Source organism: Carcharodon carcharias, chromosome 19, assembly GCF_017639515.1.
Source record: "Carcharodon carcharias isolate sCarCar2 chromosome 19, sCarCar2.pri, whole genome shotgun sequence".
Lineage (NCBI taxonomy): Eukaryota > Metazoa > Chordata > Chondrichthyes > Lamniformes > Lamnidae > Carcharodon > Carcharodon carcharias.
In genome coordinates this window covers 28795441-28812925 of record NC_054485.1, presented here as the reverse complement: position 1 = coordinate 28812925, position 17485 = coordinate 28795441, and the positions used below count along the sequence as shown (strand labels likewise).

General features: G+C 40.9%; 2 protein-coding genes across 4 annotated transcripts; one reads left to right on the top strand and one right to left on the bottom strand.

The window, feature by feature from the left end:
* Positions 1 to 38: 38 nt before the first annotated feature.
* On the bottom strand, positions 39 to 1642 carry snrpc (small nuclear ribonucleoprotein polypeptide C). Its single transcript, XM_041213440.1, has one exon. The coding sequence runs from the start codon at positions 1597 to 1599 to the stop codon at positions 1114 to 1116; it is 486 nt and encodes a 161-aa protein (XP_041069374.1). The 5' UTR covers positions 1600 to 1642; the 3' UTR covers positions 39 to 1113.
* tmem50a (transmembrane protein 50A) lies at positions 1433 to 16649 on the top strand. Of its 3 annotated transcripts, none has more exons than XM_041213442.1 (7): positions 1433 to 1563; positions 5716 to 5815; positions 7208 to 7320; positions 9675 to 9742; positions 10482 to 10574; positions 13668 to 13728; positions 13866 to 16649. In XM_041213442.1, the coding sequence occupies exons 2-7, from the start codon at positions 5717 to 5719 to the stop codon at positions 13909 to 13911; spliced, it is 480 nt and encodes a 159-aa protein (XP_041069376.1). In that variant the 5' UTR covers positions 1433 to 1563; position 5716; the 3' UTR covers positions 13912 to 16649. The 3 variants fall into 3 exon arrangements, with proteins under 3 accessions (XP_041069376.1, XP_041069375.1, XP_041069377.1); XM_041213441.1 differs by lacking the exon at positions 1433 to 1563 and adding an exon at positions 1687 to 1797; XM_041213443.1 differs by lacking the exon at positions 1433 to 1563 and adding an exon at positions 2091 to 2109.
* The last annotated feature ends 836 nt before the right edge of the window (positions 16650 to 17485 follow it).

Genomic DNA, 17485 nt, shown 5'->3' with positions numbered 1-17485 from the left:
TACCAAGTTAAAAGACAAAATGATGAGAATCCACAACGTTGGTTTTAAAAAAAAGCACTGCATTTTGTACTTTAATCTGCCCTCTGCACAAACTAATTGGTGATACAGTTATGCTAGAGATGTTAATTGTCCAAGTTTATGAAAATGAAGCTTACCTTTTGTAAATTATATTTTATATTCTAACATAGGATATTAGTGGGGAATGGCAGCTTTATTCCACGAGAAGTGATTTACATGGGCCAGAAATGTACAATTCCTGCTATTAAAATGACACACCAAGTTTCAGGTCCAAAACTACAGCTTCATTACATCCTTTATAAGGCAGCAAAAGAAACCAAATCTGTCCAAAGTATGACATTTATTACAGATTTTAAAAACTTATTTGCACCACTAAATTAAGGATTGCAAAAAAATGCAACAAATTCTGTTCAACATCAGTGCACTTTCAAGTTAAGATTTTCAGCTGGTTGGTTCAGCTACCCAAAACTATTATGGAGAAAGAAATAAGTTCCATATACAATTTAATCCAATATGTTATGGCTCATAGCTTTTGTACAGTCAGATGGGTCAACCACAGCAGTGGGCTTTGGGATCTCTTAATAAATATAAAAGATTTAGACCGACAAAAAAAACAAAGATTTCCAAATATCCACTCGCTTTCTAGCCAAGGGATGACATGTGGCACTGGAAGGTTAGAAATCAAATGGACAATTTAGAAAGCCAAAATCCCTTTTAAATATCAAATACAATGGAGCAATATGCCTTATAGCCAGAAAAATGTTACAGAAGACGTCTGTGTTTTCTGTAAAATCTAGAGGAAGCCAGAATATCAGTGAACCACTCTCTCTAAACTGAACATTACCCACTTCCAAGTGTAAATCGAGATTTCAGAGAGTACACATCAGTCGGAATCACTGATGGCCAGGCAGAAATTCGCTCACGTTAACCAAACTGGCCGCAAGTAAGGAAGATGGCGGCTAACATGCGACTTTGCTGGTAACAAAAGACAATTACAAATCTGATCTTCAAAAGGCGACTCCGTACTCCGACTGCCTTTGCTTCAGGGGAATATGAAAAGCTGCACTGAGTAAATCTCCCTCTTTAAGTCACCGTTTATCTTCCCGAGCGAACCAATCCGGGTCTGGAAGGAACCATCATGGGCCGATGAGGCCCCATCATCGGCCCCGGCATCATGGGCATGGGGCCCCCGATAGGCGGTCTCATCCCGGGGCCGACCAGCATCATCCCGGGAGGCGCGGGGCCCATCATCGGCATCATTGGCGGCCCTCCCATCGGGGGCCCCGGCAGGATGGCGGGCCGCGGCGGCGGCACGCCGACATTGCCGGGCGGCGGCGGGATGGCGGCCCCGGCGGGAGGCGGACCAGCCGGCGCCGGGAAAGGAGCGGTGGGCGGGATCTTCCCCTGGCGGAAAGCGGCGGTGGTCTTATCGATGAGGCTCTGGGCCTGCTCCTCCATCCATTTCTGATAATAGTCTTTGACGTTCTCTTTGTGCTTGCGGCCCTCGCAGTGGGTTTTGCGGACAGACGGGGAATCGTGTGTCAGGTAAGTGTCGCAGTAATCGCAATAATACTTCGGCATCTTGTCAACTGGGCGGTGGAGCTGTGCGCATGCGCTGCTTGCTCGCCCGCCAGGCCCTGATATACCCGAGCCATCACACGCCCTGACGTCACTCCGATCACGTGACGGCCCCGCGCTAATGGGCATGCGCGTATCCAGCTGGCTGCCGAGGGAGGACTGAGCTTTTGTTTTCGACCGTCTTTCCCGGCGACCGAGCAAGTATGGGTTTCGTTTCGTAGATCGTTTTTTTTTAAAGTTTATCAATTTTTATTTCGCATGTTTACTTTATTATATAGAGTGCAGCCGTTGTTGTCATTGTAAATGGTGATACTCTTTTTCAGCTGTGGCTCGAGAATTAAAGGGTCGTCGCAGCTGTGGTCTGAGCATGCGCACAGCTGTCCTTCCTGCAGTGGGAGATGTAGTTTTCTTGAGGCTGAATTTTCAGCCTCAGGGAAGGAGTGGAAGTCATGCAGGACTATAAATCCCGAGAACACTATAGGGCCTAGCCTTTCACTTCTCAGGCTTGTTTCGGTAATATTTTGTGATCGCATTACATTCCCCCAGTCGTGCGACTGCCGTTAGTTTATCTAAAATATTATTTCAGATAATGGGCAAGTGGGTATTGTTAGTCATTCAAACAAATATTAAGCTTTTCTTGTTGACTATATTTATGGCTTAGGTTAATTTAAGGTTGTAGTTTTTTCACTATATTTAAGAATATTGATTCTAAAGTGGAAGAAATTGGTATTGATTCATTTTGAGTGCAGGAAGTACCTTTTAAAGTATGTTGGTATGCCAGAGTTGTCCTGACTCCTTCAGTAACACCAAATTAGTGAATAATGCTTGTATTACTTCATTAATAACACTCTTTTTATTTTGATCTCGTGTTGAATTGACCATAAAGCATGATCACTCTATCACCTACCTTTTGGCTTCCACTAAACCCTGTACCAGTCACTGATTGCTCCCAGGTTTCTGCCTCTGGCTGAAACACACTTGCAATCCTAGCTTCCTGTCCAATCTTGAATTGAGTTTATGATCTCATATTCTCTGTAATATGGCCTGCCTGTCCCTCCCTTCGCCCATCTGTCACAGAAATCCTCATCCGTGTGTTTATCACATCTCAGATTTGACTATTCCAATTTCCTCTTGGCAGCTCATTCTACACTTTCCCGTAAATGTCAGTTCGTTGAACGCTCTTCTCGCATCCTGCCTTGCACGCATCGTCCCTGTCTTTGCTTGATTTCATTGACTCAGTGTTCCAATGCTTCCAATTTAAAATTTTGATCTGTGTATTTAACCCCTTCATTGCCTTACCCTTCCTATTTGTGTAACCTCATTCGGCCTACAACCTCCCTTGCAATCAGAGTACTTCTCTGATTTCTTTCATTTGTGCATCCTGCCTGCACCCCACCATTGGTGGCAGTGTCTTCATTTTTTTGGGCTCTAGATTGTGGAATTCTCCAAACCTTGCTGCTTCCATTTTTTTTCTCTTTTTTGAGGCTCTCCTTAGAACTCACCTCTTTGGTCATCCCTCTTAATTTCTCCTCCTATCCCTTAAGTTATTTTTGATTGCTTCTAAAGCACTTTGGAGGCATTTTTCAATAGTAATTGAAAATGTAAGTTGTTGTTGTTTTTCCTATCCTTTGTTTTTGCTTCTTTCCCGATGTCCTTCTCTTCTCTCTATCTTTTCGTCCAAGTAGTGTGTGGCCTGCTGTGGCAGGCTGGATTTGAATTGGGGTTGTGGAGATCATGTGGTCCTGAATAGTTCCTTTCCTCTTATCACTCAGCTAATGTTTTAAGGCATGTAATGTGCAAGTTCTTTCTTTAAATAATATGATGCATCAATGACACAATGTCCTAGCATTTACATCTGTAACAATTTTCCATTTTGTGCTTATTTTTACATTATACTGGTACTATTTGTTAATATGTGACTGGGAGATCAGTCGTATTTCAATTGGCCCAGCATTCAAAGTTTTGGGAGAACAAATTCCCAATTTCCACCACAATTTATGTGGAAAGATAGTTCCTGATTGACCTAGCTTGAATTTTAAGATTACGCCCTCTTATTCTGGATTTCCCCAACAGAGGAAATAGGGTAGATCCAGAGAGACTATCAAGTATTTTATCATTTTAAAGAGGCTGAATGCCCAAGTATGATTTGGCCAAGGCTCTATACAACTCAACAACTCAAACATCACTTCACTTTTTTTTTGAATTTGAATCAATTTGAGTTAAAGTTGAACTTTCCATTGGTCGTTTGACCTAAATTTTGGACCTGTGCATTGGCTTTTAGTGACTTGTGTACATGGACACCTAAATCCCTTTACTTCTCTACTGCTGCTACTATGTCATCTTTAAGAAAATATGCTAATTTGTTTTCTGCAGATTCAAAGTGGATGAACTCACTTCTGCTAATTCAGTTCCTTCTCACTAAAATAGTGTATGTCCCTTTGAAACTTCCTCTTCATATCCACATATCTCACTGTGCCTCTTTACTGTCACTTGCAAACTTGGATATACAACTCCTTTCCTTCATTCAAACCATTAATGTATGGTGAAGAGTTGAGGCCCCAATATAGATACCTGTGTGATGACATCCCACCAATCAGAGAAAGGACCCATTATCCCTACCCTGTTTTCAACTTTTACCAACCCATATCACAAAATTGTTTCCAATTCCATGACATTTTAATTTTGCTCACCTCTGGCAAGGAGCTATAACAAATTCCTTCTGGATGTCCATACAGAAACTCCAATATCCGGTCTATTGACCTCTTCAAAAAAAAACGTCAGCTCAATTAGTCAGACCTGGTCTACTCTAGACATTTGGGGTAATGGGAATTTGTCTTAAGTTCAATTATCGAGTTATTTTTAGGTTTCTTTCTGTCGCTAGTAATTTGCCCTTTTCCTCTGCTGTGAAAATGGGCATAAAGCCCTCATTAATAATGAGTCTGGCATTTTCTTCTTCTCTGTTATAACCTTGCCCACATTCCACCTTACTATGCTTAGTATATTTATTTGAAAGAAATTGCCATTAGATTTGGTATGCCTTGCAATTTTTTTCATATTCCCTTTTATGTCTTTTACATTTTTTTCATATCCTGATGTTGCAATTTTTTTAGCTCTCCCAGTCTGGAGTTCTGCTTTTCCTTTTGTTCCATTTAGCTTAATGGTCTCTCCTAGCTCATTTGTTGACCTGGTTGATTATCTACACAAGTGGGGTCTTTGCCTTTAAGGGTGGATACTGTTTTTGTATCATACCAAATACTCTCTACTGCTTGTCTTTAGGTTTACCCATGAACGGTTCAACCCAATTTACTGTGGTCATCCCTTCAGTTTATAACTTTGGTTTGTGACTCTATCTTCTCCCTTAAACCTAATATATTGAGGTTCAAGCAACTTATAAAATTACTTTGTTCACTTAATGAAGCATATGTGGTCCCAGGTTTTATAAATAGAGGAACAGACTACAAAAGCCAGGAAGTTATGCTAAACTATTTAAATACTAGTTCACCCCCAGCTCGAGTAGTGTGTCCAATTTTGGACACCACACTGTAGAAAGGATCATTAGGCCTTAGATAGCATACAAAAGAGATGTATCAGAATGCTTCCAGGAATCAATGATTTATGGTTAAGTGGATAGACTAAAGAAGTTGGATTGTTCTCCTTGGAGCAGTGAAGGCTGAGAGTTTTTTTTAAATCATTAAGGATTTAGATAAAGTAAACAAAGAGAAAGTGTGTCCATTGGCTGAAGGGTTGGTAGTAGAGGGCATGGATTTAAGAGCATTGTCAAAAAAACCAGAGGCAATATGAGGAAAACTGTTTTAACACAAGTGGTTAGGATTTGGAACACAGTGCTTAATAGGATAGTAGAGATTCAACAGTAACCTTCAAAGGGTATTGGATAGATACTAAAAAGAGAAAGAAATTGCCGTGATATGGGGAAAAGTGGGGCAATCAGTCTAACTGGATTACTCTTCAAAAGAATAAATGCAGGCTCAGTGCTGAATGGCCACCTTCTGTGCTGTATTATTCTGATTCTGTAAGTTCCTTAAGTCTGAATCTAGCTATATGTTTTAATAAAAAGAAAAGTTTGATGTATATGGCTTTGTTTATTTTTGGGGCTTATAGGATGTCGGGATTTTTAGATAACATCAGATGCCCAGAATGTGAATGTATTGACTGGAGTGAGAAACGGAATGCCATTGCATCAATGGCTGCTGGTGTGTTGGTATGTATTCCTGCAAATCTGACTAATTTGCTCTATAATATAATTATAGAAGTGATAATTTGGAATAGAATAGTTACAAGATTTGTATGTGATAAATTTCTACTAATAACTTGATGTAACTAAGCTCTAGAGTGTTAGGGGGAAAACAGTAAGAATTTATTGAAAGGGAATGAATTACTTAAAATCTCCAGGCAGCCAGTGCTACCAAGCACATTAACAATTAAAGGTTACCAGATGAACCTTGCACAGCCTTAGGGCCTGCAAGCAACAGAAAGGCCTTGGGAGTCGGACTGGAGTCAGAGGATGGCAACAACAGATTAAGTGTGCTCTTCAACAGATAAAGAAAGGACAGATGGTCCCAGCCTAGATAGAGGGAGAGGCTTGAAAGAGGATGTATGATGTAACTTATATGCTGACAAGATTGGAATTGTACAATGTTTTTGTACGTGATCAGTAGTGTATAAAATAAGCTGTATGCTTGTAGTTTGGCAAAGTGCTATCTCAAGCTGCCTTGAGATGGTTCTCTCCTTGCAGTTGCTCGAATAAATGATCGTGACCTGTACCTGAGCCCCCTGTGATCCATTTGTCAAAGATACCACAACAAGAGCATCTTATTCTAATTTTCCTGCTTAATCCTTCTGACACAATATGTTTAAATTATTCTCTTATGTTCCACAATTAAATAACATCCTTATCACTTAAGTACATTATTGTGTTGATACAGCATCTAAACATTGAGTAGAATTATAGGTAAAGCACAAGCTGTTTGTTGGGTTAGTTCAGAGTCCAGTATATTGACAATTACTTGAAGCCCACTCACTTCTATGTTACATAAATCTTTTTATTTTCCCCCCTCTGCCTCCACTCTTCAAAATCTCATTCCTCTCTCTCCTGAAGACGTTAACACCTTGTCATTTACAGTTGATTAGATTCTGGATGGCCTCTGATACTTCACTCAAGCTAAAAGTCATATGTAAGCCTTAGCACAGACTGTTCAACCATAGTTGAATCATAGTCAGTCATAGTCAAACCTAATCCCATCCTTGTCCAATATTGTACATAAATACTTCATGTAGAGCTCATTGTATAAATCAGTCCTCCTAATCCCAACCTACGGGACTGAGGCAAATTGTAATATTGATATTGGTGCCTTGGTTTAGACCAACTAACTTGGGACAGAGGAGGGCTTGAATCTGGGAGCTTCTCTGTCTGTGTTGGCTTACTGTCTTTAGGTGAACTATTTTTGTTGTGCCTTATTCTGCTAATTTTTTTCCTAAGATATTTTATTTGTATTTAGGAATATGCCAATCACTAATCTAAATTAGATAAAATGTATATTAAATTTTACTTCATCATCCACTTATGGAATTTTGAAGCATTTTGTTTTTTTAGTTTTTCACAGGCTGGTGGGTTATCATTGATGCTGCTGTAAAGTACCCCGAAATGGACAAATTCAACCACTCCTACCACACCTGTGGAGTTATAGCAACACTTGCATTTCTCATGTAAGTAGAATTGAACTTTAGCAGTCTTGAACCTGGTGTGGCCCCACCCAGATCCATCCCTATCTTTCCTGTAATTTCTTTTCTGCTTTTGCCACAGAATTGCAATGGTCCTAATCAAAGTCACAATTAACATCCACTGATTTTGACACAAGTGCACTCTCCCCTCATCATTCTTCTCCACTACTCTACGGTTGACCATGTTATGCTCCTTCAGTGCCTCTTCTCTGTTCATCCAAATGACCCTCACCTTGTACCATTCTTACTCACTCAGTTGTAGGCAGAGAATATCCTGCAATGACTTTTCTTTCCATGCCCATGCTTCTGGAGACCTGAAATGATCTATCCTTGACCCAGATCTATTTCTCATCTACCTGTTGCACCTCGATGAACTCAATTCATAGATTTCACATCAGGTTCCTGATATATATAATAACAACATCCAGTTGTACCTACCATCACCTCTCCACTGCCTCTTTGTTATCATGTTGGTTGTCCACCATTCGATTCTGGATGGGCTAAAACTCCATTCAATTAAATATTGAAAAGACCAAAGCCATTGTCTGCAGCCCCTGCCACACGAGCCACTGATTCTATCCCTGGCCATTTCCCTGGGCTAACCAGACTATTTGAAACCTCGGTGTCTTATTTGATCCTGTTCTAGTCCTTTTCTGCATCACCAGGACTGCCTATTCCACTTAGGAACATAAGAGCAGGAGTAGGCCATTTGGCCCCTTGAGCCTGCTACCATTTAACTAGATTATGGCTGATCATCTACCTCAACACCATCTTCCCACACCTATCCCCATGCCCTTTGATCTCATTGGTATCTGGAAATCCATCGGTCTCTGTTTTGAACATATTCAATGACTGAGCCTCCACAGCTCTCTGGGGTAGAAAATTCCAAAGATTCAGCACCCTCTGTCTACAGAAATTCCTCCTCACCTTGGCCCTAAATGGCCTAACTCTTATTCTGAGACAGTGTCCCCTGGTTTTAGACACCCCCCCCCCCCCCCCACCCCCCGACCCCTCCAGGAGACATCCTGCATCCACCCTGTCAAGCCCTGTAGTCATTTTGTATACTTCAAAGAGATCACCTCTCATTCTTCTAAACTCTAGAGAAAACAGGACCAGTCTCCTCAATCTTTCCTCATATGACAATCCCGCCATCCCAGGGATTGGTGAGCCTTCACTGCACTCCCTCTATGACATGTGTATCCTTCTTTGGGTAAGGAGGTCAAAACTGCGCACACTACTCCACATGTGGTTTCACCAAGGCTCTATACAACTGCATAAATTCTCAATCTCATTATCTTTTTTAAAAACTTTATTTTTCCTTGGGATATGGGTGTCACTGGCAAGGCCAGCATTAGTTGCCCATCCCTAATTGCCCTTGGACTGAGTGGCTTGCTAGGCTATTTTCAAAGGGCAGTTAAGAGTCACTGCTTTGGGTCTGGAGTCACATGGAGGCCAGACTGGGCAAGGACAGCAAATTTCCTTCTGAAAGGTCCGAGGAATACTCTGGTACAAAATTTCAACACTTGGAGTCCAGATGCAATATTCAAGTGGTTCCTTTATTATGCATGCGGGGAGCAAATGCTGGGCAATCCAGGCGCTTCTCCACCAAGGTTCAAATGAACCCAGTTTATATATTTTTTACTATCAGTTAAAGCTCAATGGTATTAGTTAGACAAAGGCCACAGCACAATGACCCCTTGGTGGGCTGATAATTGTGTTCTTGTACAGTAATTGCAGTGCAGAGACTGGGCATTGTCCTTTTGAAGATAGCAAAGAATGTATGTTTGTTCTATGCAAAAGGTTAACGGGGGCTGACTGGATGTGGTTCGAGGCTATCAGATGGTGTTAAATGGCCTTCCCCTTTTATTGATCGAGTCATCCCATATCCCCGCCTGTGTGTGTCTTCCATTTCCTAATTGCAAATTTACAGCTGAGCCCTTTGTACAAGTTTATAGCTTTCATGTAAGGCTGTGATTGTCTGTGTAAGTTTTGGCACCCTAGCTGCTGGTCCTGGCTGGTGCTTTAAAATAAATCTAAATTTTCTGCACCTTCACTTCCCTAAAGGGGCATTCGTGAACCAGATGGGTTTTTACAACAATCAATGGTAGTTTCATGGCCACCATTAGGGTGACTACTTTTAGCTTGATATTCTAGATTTTTATTAATTAATTTTAAATTCCACCAACTGCTGTGATGGGATTTGAAGCAGTGTCCCCAGAATATTAGTCTGGGCCTCTGAATTACTAGTCCAGTGACATTATCACTACCTCACTGTCTCCCCACATATCTGCATACTGATACTGCAATGAAGCTTCACTTGAAAATGTCTTTTTTTTTAGGATAAACGCTGTTTCAAATGGACAGGTCCGTGGAGATGGCTATAGTGAAGGTTGTATGGGCCAGACAGGTATTCCTTTTCATTCTCATCATTAATATGAAGTGATCTCTGAGGTGGTTTCTAGTTAGTTCCTTGTCATTTTGTTTCTATTCTGATTTTACAGGTTATGATTCCCTGTAACCAAGTTGAGTCTTTCTGAACCCTCTTGGTTTGATAACTGCTTTAACAGAATCCGTTTACGAATAGACAAATGAGAAAATAAATACATAGTTAAAAAGTTGGTGAATTGTTACATCAGTTTCCCCCCTCCCCCCAATTTCCCAACCACTATTGTAACCAATGAAGGTGTGCTTTCCCCAGTCCATCTTTCTTTGGAAATTCTGTTGTTGAGTTCTATTATCCATTAGTGGATATGCTTGTGAATCTGTTCACCTTTGTCAGCCAGAGGAGAATATGTCTCTTGTGCATTTACTTATCCACTGGACTAGTAATAGGAGGACATAGTTCTTCCAATCAGCTTAGGAAAGTCATTGTATCTGCGTCTTGCTTTTCATTAAAAAATAATCTGTGTCCTTTTATCTTAGCAGAAAAGTACTGCTTCACCAAGATAATATGATCGTTACAGGTTATTTTACCAATGTTATATAGACAACCCTGTTTCTAATGCTATAAACTGACATGCATACTTTTTGAAAGATTCCTGACACTGATTCTGAAGTTCCCACGGTATATTTTAATCAAATTCAGATGGTTTGCTATCAGTTATATTATATACTGCACACTCTTATGAGTAGTGATTATTTTTCAGGTGCTCGCATCTGGCTGTTCATTGGTTTTATGTTGGCATTTGGATCCCTCATTGCATCCATGTGGATCCTCTTTGGTGGTTATGTTGTGCCACGTAAGTGAATGCAAGTAACTCTTCTAATCTGCCTTTTTGAAACTCTTTTTAGTCCCATGCTTGACTGATGCTGAAACCCAAATAATTAGGTGTGATTTATCACTGGTTTTTGTGTTGTTAGGTCATTTCTCTGTCAATGCCTCTTAAAGATTAAAAAGAAAGTAACTGCACATAAAGGTTGATTAGCCACTGTTCTCAGTGCTTACAAACAAAATATTATGAATTCTTGGGTTTTATACATTTTGCTATTTAACCATGGTTGAATTTTTAAGATTGGACTTCATCGTTTTGTGTACTCCCTGAATATTCAATATTTGCATTTTTTTTTACAATGCACTTGGTGAGGGAAACAGTTGTTACAGTACTATACAGGACTTTGGAAAGCATATTTATATTGGGAGAGGATGTGCATTTTCAACACAAAATATACAAGGACAAGAAAAAATCTTCACGATGGCCATGTTCACCATTAAATCATGTTGATCTCCAGTTTGGATACTTCTGAGTACAGTGCCACTTTAATGAATTCCTTTAACTGTCTTCGTGGTAACTTTGAAAAGGGGGAAAAGTGATTTTTATTCAAATTCAGTCTTGGTATGATGAGGAAACATGGAGTTCCTTACCGACCCAAAAACACAATTATTTACCACTGCAGTAGAGGTAGTTTTTTTTTCCTGTGTATTTGTCTCCGTGTCAACCTGTTCAGTATCAGAGCCAACATTTATTCTTCAAACATCAACTACCAAAATAGGTAAACTGATCTCATTTGCGGAACCTCATTGTGAATGTTTGCCTACTTAACAGTGACTTCAGACAGAACTTGATGTAAAAGCAAAAACTGCGGATGCTGGAAATCCGAAACAAAAATACCTGCAAAAACTCAGCAGGTCTGACAGCATCTGCGGAGAGGAGCACAGTTAACATTTCGAGTCCGTATGACTCTTCACCAGAACTAAGGAAAAATAGAAAAGAGGTGAAATATAAGCTGGTTAAGTGGGGATGGGACAGGTAGAGGCGGATAGAGGGCCAGTGATAGGTGGAGATTGCCAAAAGATGTCATACACAAAAGGACAAAGAGGTGTTGACGGTGGTGATATTAGCTAAGAAATGTGCTAATGGTGACATCAAGGGTAGAAAGCAGGACGAGCAAGGGACAGATAGCCCTAGTGTGGGTGGGGTGGGGGGAAGGGATCGAAATAGGCTAAAAGGTAGAGATAAAACAATGGATGGAAATACATTTTAAAATAATGGAAGTAGGTGGGAAATGAAAAATATACAAATTATTGGAAAAAGGGGATCGGAAAGGAGGTGGGGATGGAGGAGAGAGTTCATGATCTAAAGTTGTTGAACTCAATATTCACTCCGGAAGGCTGTAAAGTGCCTAGTTGGAAGATGAGGTGCTGTTCCTCCAGTTTGCGTTGAGCTTCACTGGAACAATGCTGCAGGCCAAGGATGGGCATGTGGACATGAGAGCAGGGTGGAGTGTTGAAATGGCAAGCGACAGGGAGGTCTGGGTCATGCTTGCGGACAGGCCGAAGGTGTTCCGCAAAACAGTCACCCAGTCTGCGTTTGGTCTCTCTAAAGTAGAGGAAACCACATTGGGAGCAGCGAATGCAGTAGACTAAATTGAGGGAAGTGCAAGTGAAGTGCTGCTTCACTTGAAAAGGGTGTTTGGGCCCTTGGACGGTGAGGAGGGGAGAAGTTAAGGGGCAGGTGTTGCACCTTCTGCGGTTGCATGGGAAGGTGCCGTGGGAGGGGGTTGAGGTGTAGGGGGTGATGGAGGAGTGGACCAGGGTGTCCCGGAGGGTACGATCCCTTTGGAATGCTGCCAGAGGGGTGAAGAGAAGATGTGTTTGATGGTGGCGTCATGCTGGAGTTGGCAGAAATGGTGGAGGATGATCTTTTGAATGCGGAGGCTGGTGGGGTGATAAGTGAGGACAAGGGGGACCCTATCATGGTTCTGGGATGGAGAGGAAGGTGTGAGGGCGGATGCGCGGGAGATGGGCCGGACATGGTTGAGGGCCCTCTCAGCCAAAATGGATGGAAAACCTCGGTTACGGAAGAACTTAATGTAGACTCTAGGGTCTCACCTGCCAGCTGGAGATCCAGCAAGAGCCCCATGTCACCTCCTTTAGGGAAGACCTGGCAAATTAAGTGCTAACCAGGCACTTAACTGGGCAGTGGCAGGCTTTCCCTGGGGATGGAAATTCCGGCTCCAAGAGCTGCCAGCCAGTTAGATACCAGTAGCCGTTCATTGCTCGGCAGACCTCCGGGGAGAGGGTGGCTGCTGCTGGTAATGCACCCACCTGAGGCCTAGGCCCCCCCAAGGGACACAGGCCACAAATGAGTGATGGCTGGAGGGGTTTCGTAGGGTTGGGGTTGAGGGGAAAGTGGGTGGGCAGCCAGGGCATGTGTGGCTGTCAGTGTTCTCCCCCCCCCACCCCCCACCCTCCCTTTCCTGATGCCGGGTTTCTTGCAGCGCCTCCCCCCACCCCCCATCCCAAACCTTGAATCAACCTTTGATAGGGTTTGCTTTTCTGGCTTCCTGGATGCTGAATCCCCTGCTGGGTGAATACCAGCAGCAGTGGGAAGAGGCCCTAAGCAGGCAATGATAATCCACTTAAGGGGGTGAGGTGAGAATGTTGTCCACGAGCATTCAACCCTGGACTTAAATGGGTCTGAGGCGGGAAGGCATTGGGGTCCCCACCTGCCACCCTGCACCCCATAGCAATTAAATGCCCATGCCGCCAAATCCACGTCGGGGAGGGCATTAAATTCCATCCTTCATTTCTGAAGTAATTTGATCTGCTGTGAAGTGCTTTGGAACATCCTGAGGATATAAAAGTGTTATATAAATAAAAGTTCATTTTTAATAAAATGAAATGTTGCCATCATCCAACATCAAGTAAATCTACAAAAAAATAATCTGTTGGAATATAACTTTCTGTACCAACAGCTTGAATAAACAAAATGTCTCGTGTTGAAAATTGAGAGAGATTTTTCCAAGTTTTAGGTGCTATATGTTTCTGTTTTATTAAATGTGTATTTTTTCCAGTTTAAAAAAAAATTCTTTGTTTTTCATTCTCTTTCTAGAAAAGACAGATGTTTATCCTGGTATAGCTGTCTTCTTCCAAAATGCATTTATCTTCTTTGGGTAAGTATATAAGTAATAGTAATGTATTCTGAAACTTTTTTTTAAAAAAATGATAAACTAAAATGCACAACAGTTCTAAGCAACTGAAATACAGAAACGTTTTAACGTTTTGCTGATGAAATTTCGCTTTCTTGCAGGGGCCTGGTATTCAAGTTTGGACGTACAGAAGACCTGTGGCAGTAAATATCCAGGCATTGCAGTGTATTGCCTATATTTTGTATTTTCTCATACAACCTGTCTTGCTGTATTTGTTCATAATTCTTGCTGTTGAGCTTACATGTTGCCACCTCTCTACAACTTTCCTTTCAGAGTTTGTCACTCATATCTGACTTTAATATGTGGTTTGTTTATTAATGGACATTGTCAGGATGAGTGACATAAAATAATGTAGAACAGATTAAAATGTCACCCCTAGCAGTAGCAGAATTCAAAATGATGAAGGATTGTAGATTAAGTATAGCATGATTATTTTTAAAAATAATACATGGGAATTTCCATGTCAAGAATCACTGATTTTGTCACTAATCTTCCCAATGTGAACTTGTTCCATAATTTCCTATAAAACTAATTTACACACCGTGCAGCAAACTTACCATTCCATGAACCTTGGAAGAAGTGTGACCAAGGGTGGGCAAGGTTTCACACAAGTGCTCGATTATTTCTCTAAGTGTTGTCTGTGCATACACAGCTTCTCTGGCGGGCTCTAGTATGATCATTGTGCCCTGTAATCTTCATTCTTTGTAGCATTGCTTAGTGGATCACATGTCTTCATTTCTCATGGTCCTAGAGAAGATCTCCATGTTCTAGGACCTGGGACCAGTTGCAAGGTTCGAGTCAAGTGCTTCTTGGTCGCTTAGGGGTCATTTTCATGTCTTCCAAGGACAAAGAATGAGTGCCTTGGAGGTGTCATGTGACTTCTTGATAGCAGCCACAAGCAGTGATGAACATCTTTTGGTCATTGTGACACTTGGAGTTTTCTGACCTGATAAATGAGGGAGTGGTCATATTGGCAAATGCAGCAAAGACACCACTGGTTTGCTGCATTAACTTTTGCAGTGCTGCATAGGAGATGATCCAAGTCTCCATCACAAACTGGAGAATTCAAATTATGTAATTTTTTTTTAGGCAAAACTTTCTTGGAAGTGGAAGGTGCAACAACAATGCTTGTGTCCAGCTCATCAATGCTTGGCACGTTCGCACAATTCCATGTCTTATTTCTGCTTTGTTTCAATGTGACGCACATCTGGGATTATTGATCTATAAATTGCTCCACCCATTTCACAACCTTACTTGAAAATCCAGAGATTGTAAATCCATCCTTTACACTCTTTTTGGGTTGGGCAGGAACACCATGTTTGTTGCTATCTTCTGTCATGGTTACTCACACACCATGCCTCCTGTCTCGGCCCTCCTCCTCTAGGATAACAGGAACACGCCTATTGTGACAACTAGTGGAGCTACTTTGCCATTCTGAATGCAGTGTATAGAGTGGAATTCTACAAATATTAGTATTGGGAACCAACAGGTCTCTGGGTGTGAAAAATGGATTCAAGCAAAGTAAATAACAAAAAAAGAAACCGGAAGAGATCAATTCAAAAGTTCAGAAATCAAGCTGCAAATAGTTCTGCCTGGCTGAGAGCCCTAAGTGATTCTACTAGAAGGTGATATCAGCATGAAACCAAGAAATTGCAGCTATTTTAAATAGGGACAGAGCTGTATTAAATTTTGGAGGGTTTTGTTCTGTAAAGAGCACTTTACCAAATTGACACGTGTTCCAGCAAATTAGAATAAGGTTAATCAGTTTATCTCATGCCATACCTTCCACTGGTTCTTGCCCTGGAAAACAGCTTTACAATGTAGATGCGCCACTGTCGCAGCAGAAACTTCCAGGAAATTCCCAACCAATGTATTTTAAATATCGAAGCTCCTGGATATAAAACTAACTTTAATTTGTATGATGCTTTGCACAACCTCAGAATGTCTTGCAGCCAATGAAATACTTTTTGGGTAGTTACAGTTGCTGTATATTTGCCTACTAAGCAAGGTCCTATAAATGACAGTGGGCTAGTGGATACTGTAAGTTGCTTAAAGGGTTTCAAGGCTTGTAAGTCAGAGAATCCTGATGAAAGTTCCTCATTAACTTGACTAATTCTCTCTCTCTTGCTCTTCCTTTTCTGATCTGCCATAATGCAGGTTGCCTGAATCTCATTACTGAATTTAGCCTGGACAGGAAAAGCAAGTAGCAGTAAATTACTTGGGGAACTCAGAGATAGAGGACAATTGCCAGATCTGGTGGAGCAATATTAACACAGTAATTATAATTAGTTTTACATTAGTTAAAATGAAGGTCACTGTGTCAACTGTACCTAACCACATATTTAATGCTAATGATGGGGAAACTCCAATAATCAGATAAGCCGTGGTGGCATCCTTAGAATGTCAATTCATTTAAAAATCTTCAGTATAAGTGGCTAAGTTGGCAGCCATGCCCACTATGAGCTACGTTGATCCCCCCCACCCATACACACACACACACACACACACACACACACTTTTTGACTTGGCATCTAATTAGTAATTATCTTTTGTATGTAGTGTTGTAACTGTTGCTTTACTGATAATAAAAACAAGTGCAAAAGAGTCCCATAAAAAATGTTCTTGTAATAATTCTTTTGTGTATATAATTCAATTTTGCACAGACAGGTAAAGCAAACTTGAGTGCACATTTATCATTTATGACCTTTCTCTTGCTTTGGTAAAGTTGCCATGGGGCTCAATCAAACTTTAATGACTTGCTATTTTATGTAATCAATATTTTTTCATTTGTGTTTTTAATAAAGTGTACATGCAATGTAACAATTGCAAAATTACTAAGTATTAAAATCAGTTCCATAAATGAATAAACTTCAAAAGTAGTGGAACAATGACTGGATCTATTTATTGTAATACTTGGAACTTTGTGCTGTGCCATCGAAGATAAACTATATGTCCATAATTCTCTGCATTGTGAATGCTTTATCTTGGTCATATGCTTGAGTCAACATTAAACATTGCTTCCTCATACAGAGGAGTGGAAAAGTTGAGTATGTTGCTCAGGGCTGCACTTGTATTCAATTCATCGGCAGTTCAGTGTGCTGGTTGTAGAGATTTTTTTTGTTTTTCATTGGTCCTGATTTGGGAGAGGAATATATAATTTGGCAAAACTTATAGGGCAATTAATAATGTGGAAGAAATTAAACAGAAGATGCAAGAATTACTCGGGGCCTGGCAGCGTCTGCGGCTAGAGAAATAGAGTTAATATTTTAGGTCTCTGGCCTTCTGTCGGAACTGTTCTGAATGAAGGTTGCAAACCTGAAACATTAACTCTTTATTTTTTTTTCTTACCACAGATGCTTCCAAACCTGCTGAGTATTTTCTGTTTTTTATTTCAAATTTCCAACACTCAGTTGCAGTGTTTTGCTTTTGCATTTGGAAGAGGTGGTTTGGCAAAACCTGTCTCATTGGTGCTTCTATTAGGGTTAGTATAGGATGAGAGAAATTGAAAACATGGCAGGTAATTTGTGGATTCTGCATTTTAAGAATGAATCTGAAATGTTCTGTAAAGAGCACTTTAGATTTGTTCTCAGATGGTCTGTACAAGAAAGCATTCATATATTGCTGGATCCTTTTGGGTGTGTAATCTGACACAGATTAATTACACAGATATAATGAGGTCTAGAATTTTGTGAAAGTGGTGAGCATTCCATAGTAGAAGACC

Excerpts from the sequence above, each read along its gene's own strand:
- snrpc (XM_041213440.1), bottom strand. The coding sequence starts at position 1,599 with ATGCCGAAGTATTATTGCGATTACTGCGACACTTACCTGACACACGAT.
- tmem50a (XM_041213442.1), top strand. The coding sequence starts at position 5,717 with ATGTCGGGATTTTTAGATAACATCAGATGCCCAGAATGTGAATGTATT. Across the intron at positions 5,816-7,207 it reads CAATGGCTGCTGGTGTGTTG|TTTTTCACAGGCTGGTGGGT; the intron begins GTATGTATTCCT and ends TTGTTTTTTTAG. Across the intron at positions 13,729-13,865 it reads AATGCATTTATCTTCTTTGG|GGGCCTGGTATTCAAGTTTG; the intron begins GTAAGTATATAA and ends GCTTTCTTGCAG.